This window comes from Chaetura pelagica, unplaced genomic scaffold (genome assembly GCF_000747805.2).
Source record: "Chaetura pelagica isolate M959 unplaced genomic scaffold, ChaPel_1.0 scaffold555, whole genome shotgun sequence".
Classification (NCBI taxonomy): domain Eukaryota; kingdom Metazoa; phylum Chordata; class Aves; order Apodiformes; family Apodidae; genus Chaetura; species Chaetura pelagica.
In genome coordinates, this window is record NW_009953297.1 from 280,905 (window position 1) to 298,592 (window position 17,688).

A 17,688-nucleotide genomic window follows, 5' to 3' on the forward strand; every position below is an offset into this window, starting at 1 on the left:
GGCTCTAATTACTTCAATTTCCTCCTAAATTCACAGCTGGGGACAGGAAGTTTCATTTTGGGTCAAAAAGGGCCTGTTTCAATCAGGATCAGGGAGGGAGAGGGCAGGGAAAGCCCGGCCCAAAGTACAACTTCAACCATCCAGTAGTTTGTGTGTTAAGGAGAGAAGAGACACAAATATATTATGGAATCATTGCTATAAGATTTCTCAAAACCAAAGTGTCAATCTGTTGAAATATAGTATTTAAAATATATAAATTTCATCCATTAAAATATAAGATTTCTTCTTTTTTGTTTGGTTGGGTTTTTTTGTTGTGTTTTTTTTAAATCCAGTTCCATTAGGAAAAAAAAAGGGCCAGGGTCCTTGCAGCTTTGCAGGGAGAGAAGGAGAAATGGGTTTTTTGGGGGGTTTATTTTAACCATTTAAGATGGAGAAATTCAACCATTTTTTTTAGAGAAAGGAAACTGGGCAACGACCCTTCTCTTGGATCAAGTTTAAATGCTGTGGGTCACAGCAAGTTCTCCCCAGCACTCAGCTTTAGTTATATCCTGAAAATCCCTCCTGCCATCTGGGACATGGGTCAGTAAGATGGTTCCCACCACCTTGGGTGAAGGTCCCTGTGGACACCCAGGGTCCCCAGTGAATACTCTCCAAGGCAGCTTCCCAGTATAAAGTTCAGCTGATGTTTTTTGAGCCTGATTCCTGGGAATAATCAAGGGAATGATAGTGCTGCTAAAGGCTGATGGGGAAGTGAGTTTAAAACATGAAGAGTGGCCACTGGAGGTCACATCTGGGTAGACAAACATAATGTTCCACCAAGCCCAAGCTCTGAGCTAGTGCTGTAAGACACTGGAACAGGTTGCCCAGAGAAGCTGTGGCTGCCCCATCCCTGAAGTGTTGAAGGGCAGGTTGGATGGGGCTTGGAGCAGCCTGGGAGGTGTCCCTGCCCATGCAGGGGGTTGGATCTAGATGATCTCTAAGGTCCCTTTCAACACAAACCATTCTATGATTACATGTTTTTAAGCAGAACTGTTTAGTGCACTGCTCACCTGAGCTTTCTGAAGTGCTTGGCACCTGAAGACAGGCAGCTTGGAGCAGGGGCAGGGCAGGTTTGCATCACCCTGAGCACCCACACCCCTGTGCCCATGGGCCAGGAGGGCTGGGCTCTCCTTCCAGCCTCCCTGCCTGGGGAGGACAGGGATGTGTCAGATCCTTGGGATGCTTCCTTGGGCTGCTCTTGGACATGAAAGGACAAGTCTTAGGTGTGCTGAGAGGTCTTTTAACTGAGCAAGAACCTGCAGGGCACATGTCACCAGGGAGAACATCCTTCCTGGAGTCACCCAGCCAGCACTTCCCTTTCTGTGCTTCAATGTAAGTGGGAAGAACATGAAATATTTTTGCCTCCAAAGAGGCAGGGACTGGAAGAAAAGCTCCATTTGCTCCCTGGGCCACAGCTCAGCTCCCAGCTGCCCTACCCAAGCTCTCTGCTGTCTCACTACACTCAATGTACAAGTTCCTAGAAGGCTTTCCAGCAAAATCCTTCTTTTATGTCTTTTTTTCACTGCATTTAGGTTTCTACTTAAAGTAAGTAACTGATGATCTGTTCTGCCTGAGCAGACTGGGGGTGTCCAGCCTGGAGAGGAGAAGGCTCCAGGGAGACCTGAGAGCACCTTCCAGTGCCTGAAGGGGCTCCAGGAAAGCTGGGGAGGGGCTTGGGACAAGGGCAGGGAGGGATGGGAGCAGGGGGAAGGGTTTCCAGCTGGCAGAGGGAGCTGGAGCTGAGATGGGAGGGAGAAATTCTGGGCTGTGAGGGTGGGGAGAGCCTGGCCCAGGTTGCCCAGGGAAGCTGTGGCTGCCCCATCCCTGGCAGTGTTGAAGGGCAGGTTGGATGGGGCTTGGAGCAGCCTGGGCTGCTGGGAGGTGTCCCTGCCCATGCAGGGAGGTTGGAACTAGATGATCTTTAAGGTCCCTTCCAACCCAAACCATCCCCTGATCCTATGACTGTGAGATACATTCATTTATAAGTGCTCTGGGTGGATCTATCTGGTATTTCCTAGCAGAAATCTGGATCTGCCTCTCTCCCCAAGATGGGGCAGGCAGAGAGGAGAAGACTTGGACAGAAAAAGCCTAATTCCCTCTCCATGAGCTGAGCTCAGATTCGTCTTGGCATATTGAAGTGACAAGGAACGGACAAGGTCCTTACCCTACACCCCAGGATCTGCTCCCACAACCCTCCCAACTGGGGAACTGGAATGTCACCAGCTGCCTGCAGAGTATTCACAGGGATCATGGACACTTCTTCAGACCCAGGGGCCAGAAAGGCTGGGGGATTTGTTTCTCATTCTCTCTTCCCTTGTGTCAATCTGGAAGGACTCTGGCTTCTCTCCGAACTGGACCTAGAAACATCTTCCCACCAAAATGGAAAAAAAACCCAACAATTGCTGTGGCTGGAAACACGACCAAAAAATAGTTTTCCTCTAAGATAATCTGATAAACCTCTAGAAAGGCAACATTGTCCCCCAGTGCTACTTGGCACCCAGAGTGCTCTTGGAGCGCAGCAGATACCGATCGACTCGGACTTTCCTCCTCTCCACTGTCCTGTTCTCGCTGTCGAAAATCCGCTGCAGGTGCAGGGCCAACCTCCTGTCCTCCTCCTCCTGCTGGAGCTTCTGCTCCACCTCCCGTACCAAGCGATCCTGGGGGGCCAGGCCCACCTCCCCTGCCACGTGCCTCAGTCTCTTGACGGAGCCGTTGTGCTCCAGGTGTTTGGTTTTGCAGCGTCTCTTCCGACCCCGTCGCAGCGCGGGGGGTTGTTCCCCGATGATGTTCTCCACGGAGCTGCAGGTGCTGTTCTGCACCTTCAGCAGGTCACTGTTGTTCAGGTACTTCAGCTGCTTTTTCCCCGACGTCTTGGTGGGGACTCCTAGGGTGCTGTTGTCAGGCAGTGAGGAGCCCACCCCCATCAGTCTTCTGCTCAGCACTTTGGGGCCAAGGCTGAGACAGGATTTGTCCATGAACGCGTTGACTTTTAGGTCAGGGACTTCGGTCACTCGCGTGTTGAGGGAGGTGACGTTGGACCTCAGGTCTGGCTCAGCAGCAGTGTCATCTGTTGCTGAGGCCTGTGAATCCCTCTTCTTCTCACCCCCTCTTCCCAGCTTCGTTTCACTGATGGAAGGAAGGAAATCCAGCTCGGGGCGAGGGTCTCCCGTGGCGTCGGGTGGGAGGTGCTCGTCCTGCGTCTGGGGCTGCTCCTTGGTGCAAGTGCTGGAGTTGGTGATGTCAGGAGCTGCCACGTCCTCCCCAGGCTCCGAAGCCAAGGAGGTGAGGGTGGCTTTGGAGAAGGTCTTTTTGATTTGGCGCTCCTGAAATATCTGCTCCCACTTTTTCAGGATCCTGGGACTGGCCTCGTAGGTGGTGGGTTTCTGCAGGCTGCGGTTCAGGTTCCTCGGGGTGGACTTGATGATGAGAGGGCTGAGGACTCTGCCATCAGGAAGCCTCTTTGGAGGGGTACACGGGGAGCAGACGATGGGCTTGAAGTGGTTGAGCTCCTCTGAGATGCTGTCGTTGCTCTCGGGGCTGATGGACCTCTCTGGTTTGTGCAGGGCAGAGAGGGAGGAGACGGGGTTGAGAACCAGACGCTTCTCTGCCGTCAGGTCTGGGGCCGAGAGGCACCGGTTGTTCTGGGTGGATGACAGGACTCCCACCAGTGGGGTGGACGTGCTGGTGATGGGTGGCACCTGCAAGGCAAGGCACCACAGCTCAGGAAGGTTGTCGTTGAGGAGAACACGGACAAGCACGCAAGAGGAGAAGAGGAGAACCAGAGAAGCACAGAATGGTTTGAGGCGGAAGGGACCTCCAAAGGTCATCTAGTCCAACCCCCCTACAATAAGCAGGGACATCTCACACTAGACCAGACTGCCCAGAGCCCCATCAAGCCTGACCTTGAATGTCTCCAGGGATGGGGCCTCCACCACCTCTCTAGGCAACCTGTTCCAGTGATCCCCCACCCTCATCTTAAAGAACGTTTTCCTTATGTCCAACCTAAATCTCCCCATCTCTAGCTGGAAACCATCACCCCTTGTCCTGTCCTTACACACCCTTGTGAACAGCTCCTCCCCAGCCTTCCCATTGGCCCCTTTCAGGTATTGGAAGGTCCCTATAAGGTCTCCCCAGAATCTTCTCCAGGCTGAACAACCCCAACTCCCTCAGCCTGTCCTCATAAGAGAGCTGCTCCAGCCCCTCTGATCATTTTCATTGCCCTGCTCTGCACTTGCTCCAACAGGTCCAAATCACTCTTGTGCTGGGGGCACCAGGGGTGGATGCAGTACTCCAGGTGAGGTCCCACCAGGGACAGAATCATCTCCCTCCATCTGGTGGCCACACTTCTTTGGATGCAGCCCAGGATGTGCTTGGCCTTCTGGGCTGCAACTGCACATTGGTGGCTCATGTCCAGCTTTTCATCCACTAGTACCCCCAGGTCTTTTTCCACAGGGCTGCTCTCTAGCACATCTTCCCCATCTGTGTTCATACCTCTGGTTGCCCTGGCCCAGGTACAGGACCCTGCACTTGGCCTTGTTGAAGAGGAGAACATGAGGCTACCATGCTCAGCTCCTGCAGCAGACCAGCTGGAGAGCTCTCTGGAAAAGCAGAGAATCCTCTGCTGGTCATGGCCAATAAAGAACATAAGGAGGGGACAACCAGAGTCCAGCACAGGCTGGCTCTCAAATTTGTTTAGCTGTAAGAGCTGTTCTTGCCAAAAGTGGTAACAACTCTGATGGCAAAATGCCTGATGCAAAGCAAGACATGAAGAAACTGAGCACTGCACCACCCTGGCAGAAGGAAGACACCATCTTCCAGGGAAATCATCTCTAAAGGGTTTTTTAGCTCCCTACCAAACCAGAGGAAAGAGAAAGAATAAATAGTTGTCCTGGGTTCAACAGACTGAACTGAACAATGTCAGGAGAAGAGGTGTGGATGTGCCTGAGGCAGGGTGCTGGAACAGCCCTGAGGAGTGGTCCCAGACCACACTGTGGCCATCACACTGGGCACTGCCTGAGACAGCCTCTGGAAGAGCTCAGAGCAGCATTTCCTGTTCCCTTCCCATCTCCAAACCCATCCTTTAATGCTGCTACATTTGAAACGTGAGAGAACCCAGTGCCAAGTAAATCAGAAAGAAAGCTGCACACACCCAACTGCAGATGGTGCTGTTCTTCTCCAAGATGAAATGATTTTATCCTGCAGCTCATCTGAACGATGTGAAGTCTTTCCCTGTTTAGGCTGAAAGAGATTTGTTTCCACTACCTTGTTTTGAGGTCAGAGTAAGTTTGTGGAGCATTCTTGTAGTAACTCTTCCCTGGTCAGGCCCATCAGCCACTTACTTAAAAAAACCCCAAAGTCCTGGGAGGGAAGGTCAGTTATTGACTCTTCCTTTGAGCTCAGTGCAGCTCCAATCAGCTTAGCTGCAAGCTGGACCATGGCTCATGCTCATAAACTAGGAGGTGTGCAGCTTGGGGTTCACTGGGGTCAACTTAGAGAGCCAGTGGAGATTGTACCATTTTCCAAGCAACACGGAGTCATCATGGAATGGTTTGGGGTAGAAGGGACCTTAAAGATCATCCAGTTCCAACCCCCTTGCCATGGGCAAGGACACCTCCCAGCAGCCCAGGCTGCTCCAAGCCCCATCCAACCTGCCCTTCAACACCCCCAGGGATGGGGCAGCCACAGCTTCCCTGGGCAACCTGAGCCAGGCTCTCCCCACCCTCACACCACAGAATTTCTCCCTCCCATCTCAGCTCCAGCTCCCTCTGCCAGCTGGAAACCCTTCCCCCTGCTCCCATCCCTCCCTGCCCTTGTCCCAAGCCCCTCCCCAGCTTTCCTGGAGCCCCTTCAGGCACTGGAGAGCTGCTCCAGCCCTCCCAGCATCTCCGGGGCCTCCTCTGGCCTCTCTCCAACAGCTCCGTGTCCTCCCTGTGCTGGGGACCCCAGAGCTGTTCCCAGTACAAGACCAAGTGTGCAAAACCTGCCTCTGCAGGCAGGGCCTGAGGGTTCAGTGGTTCTGCCAGGCATGTTGCAGGGAAAGGTGCTTGCAAAGGTCATCTCCACTGAGTGGAAGATACCAAGCCATTACTTCTTGAAGAGCCTGATAAACCTTCAGCTCAGGTTTCCAATGGTAGTTCATGTTAACTGCTCATTTTGGGGCTTTTTGGGGCACTGTGGGGCACTGAAAGGTCAGGCCTGTTGCACAGGGCAAATGATAACAGTTAATTCACTTGGTCTGCTGATAAGAGGGGAAGCAAGGCCAGGACAGCCCTTCCCACAGCAGGGAAGTGCTAAGGAAATGATCCTAAGGTCAGTCAGAGCTTTGCTCTGTCCTAACAGCTTTAGAAAGAGCAGGAGGGAAAGGGGGAGCAAGAAGGGATTTTCTTCTAAACCCCTGCAAGATTTTATTAAGATCAGCTGGGGATTCAGCCTTGAAAAGAAAGTTAACTACAGAACAAAAGCATGATGACTACACTTCCAGCTTCCAATTATCTTCCAGTGCTGACAAACACTGTAAACTGTCTGCTTTTCTGCTCAGTAATTCCTCACCTAGCAGGTTTATTATTGTGAGCTGTAAGGAAGTGAGTGGCCCCGTGGTGATAACACAGCCCCAGCAGAGCCACAAACACAGTTTTATATCTCCAGATTGCTGGTGCTGTGTCACCTCAGATAAGAACATGTACATGTAGGGACTCTACAGATGCAGCTGGTACCTTTGTTTTGTTGGCTGGGGCTGATCTCTGCCTGCTCTTTGATCTCTCCTGAATGGTGTCGTTGCAGCTCCGACTCCTTTCCACCTTGGAGGTTAAGTTCCTGGAAAGCAGGTGGGTGAGAAGAGGAGATTGTTCATGACCTGAGGAACAACCAGCACAACAGCCCTGGCAGCAGCTCCCTGTGGGGGAGGCAACAGCCTTGGCAGCACCTGGCTGTAGGATACACCTCCTATGGCCTCAGGGAGAAGAGATCCAGGAATTACAGAGGGATGTGGGAATCCTGGATATTCTGCACAGCCTGGAGGAGAAAAGGCTCCCAGACAACCCAAACCAGTCTGGGATTCTCTGACTCGATGAGTTCAAGGGTTCTGCACTAAACACACTGACACCTCCCCTTACAGCTTACAGTTCAGTGAGGTCAGAGTTAATGATGGTGCTTTGGAAACCTCTGGGCTTCTCCTGTGAAAACACTTTGTTGCTCAGCTGCTTCCCCTGCACAGGCATCCACTGACAAGCTCTTGGGGGCTGATGCTCTCCCCTAGCATCTGTGCTGGAGAAGGATGCAGCACACTTGAATGTATCACCCAGAACTTCCTACTGCCACTTAAATGTGCAGGCAGTGAGTTTTCTGCTTCATGGGATGGGCAGTAACTTCATTAACCTCCAGGATTTTATAACAGGCAGGAGGCAATCAGAACATAGAATCACAGACTGGTTTGGGTCGGAAGGAACCTTCAAGATCACCAGGTTCCAACCCCCTGCCATGGGCAGGGACACCTCCCAGCAGCCCAGGCTGCTCCAAGCCCCATCCAACCTGCCCTTCAACACCCCCAGGGATGGGGCAGCCACAGCTTCTCTGGGCAACCTGGGCCAGGCTCTCCCCACCCTCACAGCCCAGAATTTCTCCCTCCCATCTCAGCTCCAGCTCCCTCTGCCAGCTGGAAACCCTTCCCCCTGCTCCCATCCCTCCCTGCCCTTGTCCCAAGCCCCTCCCCAGCTTTCCTGGAGCCCCTTCAGGCACTGGAAGCTGCTCTCAGGTCTCCCTGGAGCCTTCTCTTCTCCAGGCTCAACACCCCCAACATGTAGATGGAACATGAGCAACCCAACACACAGATGGACACTATATTCAACCAATGAGTCTGTTCTAAAATCCCATTTAAAACACGACTTCATTTTGAATCGGAACCACCATTTTAACAACATTTAAAGCACCTCAGGCACACTTAGAACAACAGCCAAAAAGAACAACTGTAATGGACATGGATCAGCTTGAATAAAGTCTCAGCATCTTACCCTGAAAGGAAGGCAAAGGAGTAGGCACTGGTCTTGGAAACAAAAGCTGAGCGATGTGTTTGCCTGCCCGGGAATGGTTCCTCATTCTCGGAATCCGAGAGACGTTCAGGAAACTGAAGCCAACCAAGGAAGAGTTAGCTGACATGTACAACAGAAAGAATCACTTGGAAAACAAAGCTCTTTCTGGCAAAGGTTATTCAAAAAGATTCCCAAAGCCCCCGTGTTCTGATTAAACCTAGAGGATGTGAACTGAGGGTGGAACCTGCCAGCAGGTACAGGCGTGGCTGCCTTCAGTGGAGCTGCAGGAGCTCAAGTGGCTGCCTCAAAAGCTCTTATCATGGCAGAGGAAGCAGAGAGCTGGGATGTGCAGATGCCACTCACTGAAGAAAGTTAATTTATTCATCAAGGAAACGTGTCAGACAAAAAGGTACCAGGGGATGGTACAGAACCACAGAGGGGTGGGGCTTGGAAGGGACCTCTGGAGATCACCCAGTCCAACCCCTCCTAGAGCAGGATCCCCCAGAGCAGATCCCACAGGGACACGTCCAGGTGGGGTTGGAATGTCCCCAGGGATGGAGACTCCACAGCCTCCCTGGGCAGCCTGTCCCAGGGCTCTGTCACCCTCACAGGCAAGAACTCCCATTCAGGTCAAACCTCCTGTGCTCCAGTTTGTGCCCATTGCCCCCTGTCCTGTCCCTGGGCACCCCTGAGCAGAGTCTGGCCCCACCTCCTGACCCCCTGGAGATATTTACAAGCCCTGATCAGATCCCCCCTCAGCCTCCTTTTCTCCCAGCTGAGCAGCCCCAGCTCTCCCAGCCTTTCTTCACAGGCTCCAGTCCCCTCAGCATCCCAGTGCCCTGTGCTGGGCTCTTCCCAGTAGCTCCTTGTCCTTCTTGAGCAGGGGAGCCCAGAACTGGACCCTGTGCTCCAGGTGAGGCCTCCCCAGGGCAGTGCAGAGTGGGAAGAGAAACCCAGCTGGCCATGCAGCCTGTCTGTCTTTAAGTCTTAAGAGCATTTCCTGCAGAGCCTCATGGCTGAAATGAGAAATGGGCAAAACCCAGCATGAAGAACCTGTTGGACCACAACACTGGACACCTGCACTGCAGGAGATCCATGGAGATGTGACCATGGAAATGCACATATGCCTGAAGACCAGGGATACACAAAGCAGAGTGGTTACCTCTACAGTTTGATAGTTTTGGAAGAGCTGCACCATCAGAGATGAGTACAGTGGGCAAAAGGAGGGACAGAAACCTCTAGAACATCTGTAGTCACAACAAACCTTGGAAGACAGTTCTCATTCACAAGGACCTTTACAATTTGTTAGCTCACAGCCTTCAAGGGCTGTAACAAAATCAGTCAAATAATTCTGGAAAGCTCCCTGTATCAAAGGATGAAAGATCCCAATTTAACCAGCAGGAACAGATTTCAGCTAGTTAAGGCCTTCAAACTAGTTCTCCTTCCAGGGCTGAGTCTTAGCAGCACTTCACCTGCCAGTCAGTGTCTACAACATGGGAAGAGAAGTCCAAGCTTACTTACACACTCTTGGTTTACTTTAAGCACTAAAGATTCATCTTTTTTCTGCTGTTCTTCCATTTTCCTTTTTCCTACGTCCATGTCATCTAGGATGAACTTGTGGATCAGATCCTCAGAAGCCTTTTCTTCTTGTAGTTTTTCTTCTCTCAGCTGGAAACAGTGACAAAAGAGACAGCATATTTAAAACGTTTTCAGTCCCACACATGGCTGCCAGTAGATGATTTTCCAAGAGTCTGGCCACAACATTTAATTTTGTGTCTTCATTTCTCCACTCCAGATCAGAGCCACTGCCTCCCCTCAGCAGCAGTGATGTGAAGATCAGTTGGTTTCTACAACACTTCCACGTTCCTGCACCCCCCCCAGACACCAGGGATATTTTCTTCTTTTAAAACAGCAAAGACACTGTTTGGTCCAGACTTTGACAGAGACTTCTCTGCCACTACCAGTTTTATAGAATCATAGAATGGTTTGGGTTGGAAGGGACCTTAAAGATCATCAGGTTCCAACCCCCCTGTATGAGCAGGGACACCTCCCACCAGACCAGGCTGCACAAGCCTCATCCAACCTGCCCTTGAACACCTCCAGGGAGGGGGCAGCCACAGCTTCCCTGGGCAACCTGTTCCAGTGCCTTCCTGCCCTCATGGGGAAGAATTTCTGAAGTAGAGAGACAAAAATCTGCAAACCAGTAGTTTCATGCAAGCTCTGACACTTCCGTTGCAGTCTTGAAATGGGCTTCAGGCAGACACGTAGGCAGCATCACCTAAATCAAAACTGGTTGGACACAGCAATTCCCATGTTGAAACCTACACACTTTATATGTATGTATAAGATCCTGCTTTATACACATGGGCTGCACTCCTGCATTTTCCAGAAGCCCTTCCAAGTCAGCATCACTCAGAAACAGCCTCTGTTGACCCATAGCTTGCTCAAGAGGAAGAGCAAACAGGAGCTTTATTTGCTCCAGGGAGACCTTAGAGCACCTTCCAGGACCTGAAGGGGCTCCAGGAAAGCTGGGGAGGGGCTTGGGACAAGGGCAGGGAGTGAGAGGACAAGGGGAAATAGATTAAAACTGGAGGAGGAGAGATTTAGGTTTGACATTAGGAAGAATTTCTGTGCTGTGAGGGTGGGGAGAGCCTGGCCCAGGTTGCCCAGGGAAGCTGTGGCTGCCCCATCCCTGGCAGTGTTGAAGGGCAGGTTGGATGGGGCTTGGAGCAGCCTGGGCTGCTGGGAGGTGTCCCTGCCCATGCAGGGGGGTTGGAACTAGATGATCTTGAAGGTCCCTTCCAACCCAAACCATTCCATGATTCTATTTCCCAAACCCAAAGGCTTGCAGAAGAAATGCAGTCCCAGCTGCCTCCTGATGCACTTCCCATCCTTTTTCTGCACAGAAGGCTTTTTCTTTTTTCTCTGCCTTCTGTCATGTGCCCCTTCCATTAACTGCCAGTCCCCATATACTCCTTAATCTTCCCAGAAAACCCCCTGCAATTCTTAAGCTTGTGGAAGTCTGCTAATATGGAAAGGGGGTAATAAGAAAAGTGGATTTTCTGTCCTTCCCTCCCTCCAAAAACCAGTCCATCACTTGGTGACCCCTTTTAAGGTCAATCTTTAGCATCCACAAGCTCCTCCTGGCCAGGCTCTCTCTGTAGACTCTTTTTTCCTGACCCAAAAGATTATTCCCAGCATGGTTCATGACTCTGTCATGCTGCCTGTCCTGCTGCATTATTTTGCTGTTACCTAAGGAAAAAAACCTCCCCATTTCTGCCAGAACCTCTTTTCTGCAGACTTGCAACCCAAACTCACCAAGTCTCCTTTTCTCCTCCTTTCCACCACCTTTTCCTGAGGAGGAGGCTCTGCAGTACATACTTCCAACAGCCCCATCTGATTGTCCCTACTCAGGGTAACCTCACCCAGCTCCATTCTCTCTCATCACTCCTCTTGTCTCTCTCCTCTTCTTCAACTTCAGACTTACACACGGGCCATGAAGAGTCTACATGTGTATGTATATACACCAGGTTCTTCCTCTTTCCTCCACCCAACCTCTGTGCAAAGTTATCCTTGTCTGGCACAGCAAGCCTGACCTTTGATTGACAGGTCTGATGAATCACAGCTTTGGCTCAGCACCACAACATCAAATACTTGGGTTTATTCCTCACACATGAGAGTGAAGCTGCCCTGTTATATTCTCTCCTATCTTCTCACACTCTTGCAACCTCCCTCCAGCAAAGCTCAAGGCCTCCACGGGCACTGATCCTACAGCACTGCACATAAAGACAGGGGGTGATGTGGCAACAAGACCCCATTCTTCCCAAAATATGTAGGATTTTTCTTCCCTGCTGCATGGGGGGAGAAAAACACCCCATGGATATGCTGATGAGCCTGAGCTAAAAGGTGAAGAGAGAAAGAAAACAGAGTTGATGATGTGTTAGACTAAAAGCACATCATGATTTTCAGACTGGGAAGAACATGATTTTACCAAACCTGAACCCCTAGAGATGAGGAAGAAAGAGGCAAGAGGAGAGAAGGAAGAAACCAGGAAAAACTCCACAGTTTGGGCTGATTGTGTTTTTTTAGCAGAAGTTTTCAGAGACTGGTTTGACTTCTCATTTAGAGTTGTTCTAAGATAAACCTTTAAATTCCTGATCTATTAATAATCTCAAGCAATAACTACAACCCAAGTGTCTGACTAATATAGATGATGGCCAGATGATGCAGATCTGATGAACAGTCTGCTGTAAGTTTCATGAACAATATTTCTGCCTTTTTAAAGTATCTGAAAAACAAGTTCCCATCAAGATCTATCACAAAGATGACTCTTTTTTTTGGCCAGCTAAAATACAACCCAAGACTTGTGTCCCTTCCATGTTTCTCAACAGAAGAAAGACTTAGAGAAATCTTCATTTTTGTCTATCTCATAAAATTCGATGTGACTCCCAAAACTGGAGCCACAAGCATATGCAACAACCACAGGAAAATACAAGGATTTTAGGCCAACCCACAGGACAGTTAATGGGAAGTGCAAGACCAAGCCCTGCTGACAGTGAAGAGGGAAAAAAAGCAGGATCCTACCCCAAATAAATAGCATGCAAAAAGGATTTAAGGTCCAGAATTCAGGTGGCAAACAAAAGAAAACTCCAGTGATAAAATCTGTACTAATTAAAAAAAACAAAACAAACACCTAAGTAGCATAATGTAAATGATTTCCCAGAGATTTAACTTACAAATGTGTCAATACTGAGTTGGGGGATGAGGACTAGAAACAAGCTGGAGTGAAACACCCACCCTGGGGGAAGTATTTTATCTGAGTAGCATCTTTGGAAGTCTGGATGCAGGGCTGCCAGCTGCTATTAGCAGTGTGGTTATCAGAAAAGATGTGAGCCCCTGCCTGTGGGCCTTTCCAATATCCTGCTGGAGACTGCAGGAAAAACACAGGCAGTCACTCATCTTTTATCTCGAGAATTGCTGAAAACAGGAGTTTCAGGAATATCACTCTTGATAGTCACAGTCACAGAGTTGTCAGGGTTGGAAGGGACCTCTGAAGATCAGCCAGTCCAACTCTCCTGCTAGAGCAGGGTCACCTGCAGCAGATCCCACAGGAACATGTCCAGACAGGTTTGGGATGTCTCCAGGGATGGAGACTCCACAGCCTCCCTGGGCAGCCTGGCCCAGGGCTCTGTCACCCCCCAGGCAAGAACTGTTTTCTCCCATTCAGGTCAAACCTCCTGTGCTCCAGTTTGTGCCCATTGCCCCCTGTCCTGTCACTGGGCACCCCTGAGCAGAGTCTGGCCCCACCTCCTGACCCCCTGGAGATATTTACAAGCCCTGATCAGACCCCCCCTCAGCCTCCTTTTCTCCCAGCTCAGCACCCCAGCTCTCCCAGCCTTTCCTCACAGCCAGATGCTCCAGTCCCCTCCTCATCCCCTAAACACTCTCTATTTCCTACAGAAATGCTGTTTTACACCTCCAGGCCCCCAGCACCCCCCCAGCTCCCTGCAGTGCAGTTTCACTGCTCCCCAACGTTTCTTACCAAAAGTTTTGGTAAACTCACCTTTGACTTCTTCTCCCCAACCACTCCAGAACCTGGCCAGGTTTGCTGATCCCTCCCTGCCTGCTTCCCAGGCTGCTGGGAGCTGCACGTCAGCACACGCCTCGGGTAGGAGTTTCCCTCCTGACTCTGTGTGTGTGATTACAAGCAATAAACTGCTCCTGATAGACACCTCAGCAGCACGAGTGAGGGTTCTCAGGACACAGAAATGATACCCTCTGGAGAAACAGCAAATGGGAGAGTACCAAGTGTGCTAGGGTAAGAAAGGGGGGGTAAAAAAATATCTGCACCAACAGCAAATGTTTCATCTCTTGAAAGCCAGTGGAGAAAATGACACTACGAGATGATCCACTTCAAATAAAAATTCTTCAGCGTGTAATTATGGTAACTGCTTTGTTTTCAACTGCTAAAGGCTGGGAAGCAGGTCAGGAGCAAGCATTGATCAAACCAGCTCACATCTGGGAGATGTAAAAGCTGATTAATGTTCCTCTCCCTTCCCTGGGAGGAAAGCCAGCACGAGTTATCCCTGTTCCAGGGGAAGGGAAGCTGAGATGACACCTCTTGCCTCGAGACACGGAGGGAAGCCCAGTTATACACAAGGTTCAACTCTCAAACCTGAGCTCCTGTCTCCTCCTGCCTAAGTCAGAAGTTCAGAGACACCAAGAGACTCTCACTAAGTGGCAACAGCCCCAGTTTTGCCTGGAATAAAGAAAAAGCACGAGTGCATCATTTTGTCAGCAAAATGACATTACCCTTTTCTCTTAGATGATGATTCAGAGACTCTCCCCCACACACCAGCTCTTCCAGATGAAGTTCATGAAAAGTAAGTTTAAATCAGGAGGGGGTGAAACAAACCTATAGGGCAGTGAGATGGATGGAGAACTGGGTAAACAAGAGAGCCCAGTGGGTTGTGATCAATGGTGCAGAGTCCAGTTGGAGACCTGTGGTGTTTCTCAGGGGTCAATATTGTGTGCCCAGTCTTATTCAACAGCTTCATCAATGACCTGGATGAGGGGGTGGAGTGTGTCCTCAGCAAGTTTGCTGATGAGACAAATCTGGGAGGGTTGGCTGATCCCCCTGGAGGCTGTGCAGCCATCCAGTGAGATCGAGAGAGACTGGAGAGCTGGGCAAAGAGGAACCTCATGAGGTTCAACAAGATTAAGTGCAGAGTCCTGCACCTGGGGAGAAAAACCACCATGAACTGATAGAGATGAGGGGTTGAGCTGTAGAAAGCAGCCCCATGGAGAAGGACCCTGGGGGTCCTGTTGGACAACAGGTTATCTGTGGGACAGCAACGTGCCCTCGTGGCCAAGAGAGCCAATAGTGTCTTGGGATGTATTAAGAACAGTGTGTCCAGCAGGTACAGGGAGGTTCTTCTCCCCCTCTGCCCTAGTGAGACCCCACCTGGATTACTGTGTCCAGTTCTGGGCTCCCCAGTTCAAGAGGGACAGGGAGATGCTGTAAAGAATCCAACAGAGGCTACAAGGATGATAAAGGGACTGGAACATCTGTCTGATGGGGAAAGGCTGAGAGACCTGGGGCTGGTTAGTCTGGAGAGGAGAAGACTAGAGGGGACCTGATTAATGTCTATAAATACCTGCAGGGTGGGTGTCAGGAATGGGCCAGTCTCTGATCGGTGGTGCCTGTGACAGGATGAGGGGAAATGGCACCAAGTGACAACACAGGAAGTTCCACCTCAACATGAGGAGAAACTTCTTTGCTGTGAGGGTGACAGAGCCCTGGGACAGGCTGCCCAGAGAGGTGGTGGAGTCTCCTTCTCTGGAGACTCTCAAGACCCACCTAGATGTGTTCCTGCTATAGCAGGGGGGGGGTTGGACTTGATGATCTTCAGAGGTCCCTTCCAACCCCTAACATTCTGTGACTCTGTGATCCCACAGTGAGCAAAAAGGGGAAGGCTGAGCAGGAACGAGACAAAAACATTCCCAAAATGCAAGAACCATGTTAAAAGTATTTCCTTTTGACTAGTGGGGAAGTGAGAAGTGTTGGCATGGGACTGCACGTGGTATCTTTTATCCTGGAGTCAAGCAGTAGATGCATGAACCTCTTCAGCTGCACTCTGACTATGCTTCAAACTGGGCTTAATTGGACTTAATTATGTGAATCCTATTCAAAGCTGATAATGGAGCAACCAGGATGAGCAAACGGTGACAAAGAACTCCCTTTGTCCCACATGGATTCAAGGCTCCTCTGAATTTTTTATGGATCAAGGGAGAAAAGATGGTTTAATCCTTCCAGAAGATCCAGACCTGCATCAGTCTAGAGGCAGCTGAAAGAAGTGTAGAGCTAAAATCCCTGTGAACTCAGTTGGTTCCTGCTCCTCTGGACACCCAGGAAATTCAGGCCTTGCAGCTGGATTGAAGGCATCAAGCAACAAGTCTGGCAGCATCAGTGATAAGTTAGCACCAATATCAGTATGGAAAGTCTCCCACTCACCATTACAAAGAGATTTATAAAAGCCTAGAAAGGTTTATAGTTAATTCATATATAAAAAGTTTTATTTCTTCTTAAAGCCAAAGAGCTGCTGAAGGAAAACAGGGAGTTTTTCACTGAAACTCATCCTAAAAATTACAGAAAAAAAAATTAAACTGCTAAATACAGTGATGCATGTTCTAGTTAATTGATAAACTGGATTTTTATATAAATAAGATTTAAGTGCACTTAAGATTTAAGTTTGTTCCTCAGAGGTCAGTATTGGAACCAGTGCTGTTCAACACCTTCATTGGAGACATGGCCAGTGGGATTGAGTGTCTGCTCAGCAGGTTTGCTGACAACACCAAGCTGTGAGGAGCAGCTGACACCCCAGAGGGAAGGGATCCATCCAGAGGGATCTGGACAGGCTGGGGAGAAGGGCCAGTGCCAACCTCATGAAGTTCAACAAGGCCAAGTGCAGGGTCCTGCCCCTGGGTCAGCAGAAGCCCAGGCACCAATCCAGACTGGGGGGAGAGTGGCTGGAGAGCAGCCCTGAGGGACTTGGGGGTGGGAGGAGATGAGAAGCTGGACATGAGACCCCAGTGAGGACTGGAGCCCAGAGGGGCAGTTGTGTCCTGGGCTGCATCACAAGAAGTGTGGCCAGCAGGGCCAGGGAGGGGATTCTGCTCCTCTGCTCTGCTGAGACCCCCCTGGAGTGTTGTGTCCAGCTCTTGTGCCCCCAGCACAGGAGAGACATGGAGCTGTTGGAGGGGCCAGAGAAGGGCCTTGGAGATGCTGGGAGGGCTGGAGCAACTCTGCTCTGGAGCCAGGCTGGGAGAGTTGGGGTGTTCAGCCTGGAGAAGAGAAGGCTCCAGGGAGACCTGAGAGCAGCTTCCAGTGCCTGAAGGGGCTCCAGGAAAGCTGGGGAGGGGCTTTTCACCAGAGAGGGCAGTGACAGGACAAGGGGGGAGGGTTTTAAATGGAAAGAGGGGAGATTCAGGTCAGACATCAGAGAGAAATTTTTCCCCATGAGGGTAGGAAGGCACTGGAACAGGTTGCCCAGAGAAGCTGTGGCTGCCCCATCCCTGGCAGTGTTGAAAGGCAGGTTGGATGGGGCTTGGAGCAGCCTGGGCTGCTGGGAGGTGTCTCTGCTCATAGCTGGGGGTTTGGGACCTGAGGATCTTTAAGGTCCCTTCCAACCTTCACCATTCTGTGATTCTATGATTTTCCCAGAATTCAACTCAGAAACAGCTGAATAGCTTTTCTTCCATTCTCAGTTTTTTCTCTTTAAATGACATTTTTTTCTTGCCTAAAAATAGACACCAAGCTCTAGCTGGGGAGGGATGGCTTCTGAGAAGAATGTTACTGCAGGAGATGCTTTGTGCTGCAAAAGCCTTTATGGAATCACATCCACAAATACTGCTCCTCTAATAAACCCTGTACAACCCAACAGCCATTCCAGGTCCACCCAGGAAGGTACATTTCCATGTTCTGGAAGGCAGCCTAGGACAGCAAAACCTGGCTTCTACATGCTCAATAACTGCCAACATTTTCCTGAACTGGCTGAACAGCACACAGGGAATAAATGACCTTTGTTACAGTGCAGGAATAAAAAGCTCTTGGATTTTTTTTATA

At 50.4% G+C, this 17,688-nt stretch overlaps 1 protein-coding gene across 1 annotated transcript in view; it reads right to left on the minus strand.

Moving 5' to 3' along the window:
- Positions 1-2,525: 2,525 nt before the first annotated feature.
- RNF169 (ring finger protein 169) overlaps positions 2,526-17,688 on the minus strand; it is a 15,298-nt gene continuing 135 nt past the window's right edge. The window contains exons 2-5 of the mRNA XM_009997983.1: positions 9,585-9,731; positions 8,046-8,158; positions 6,753-6,852; positions 2,526-3,737 (exon numbers count right to left, since the gene is read on the minus strand). Of these exons, the coding sequence (XP_009996285.1) occupies positions 2,526-3,737; positions 6,753-6,852; positions 8,046-8,158; positions 9,585-9,662 (1,503 nt within the window). The 5' untranslated portion in view covers positions 9,663-9,731. The remainder of the gene's footprint in view (positions 3,738-6,752; positions 6,853-8,045; positions 8,159-9,584; positions 9,732-17,688) is intronic.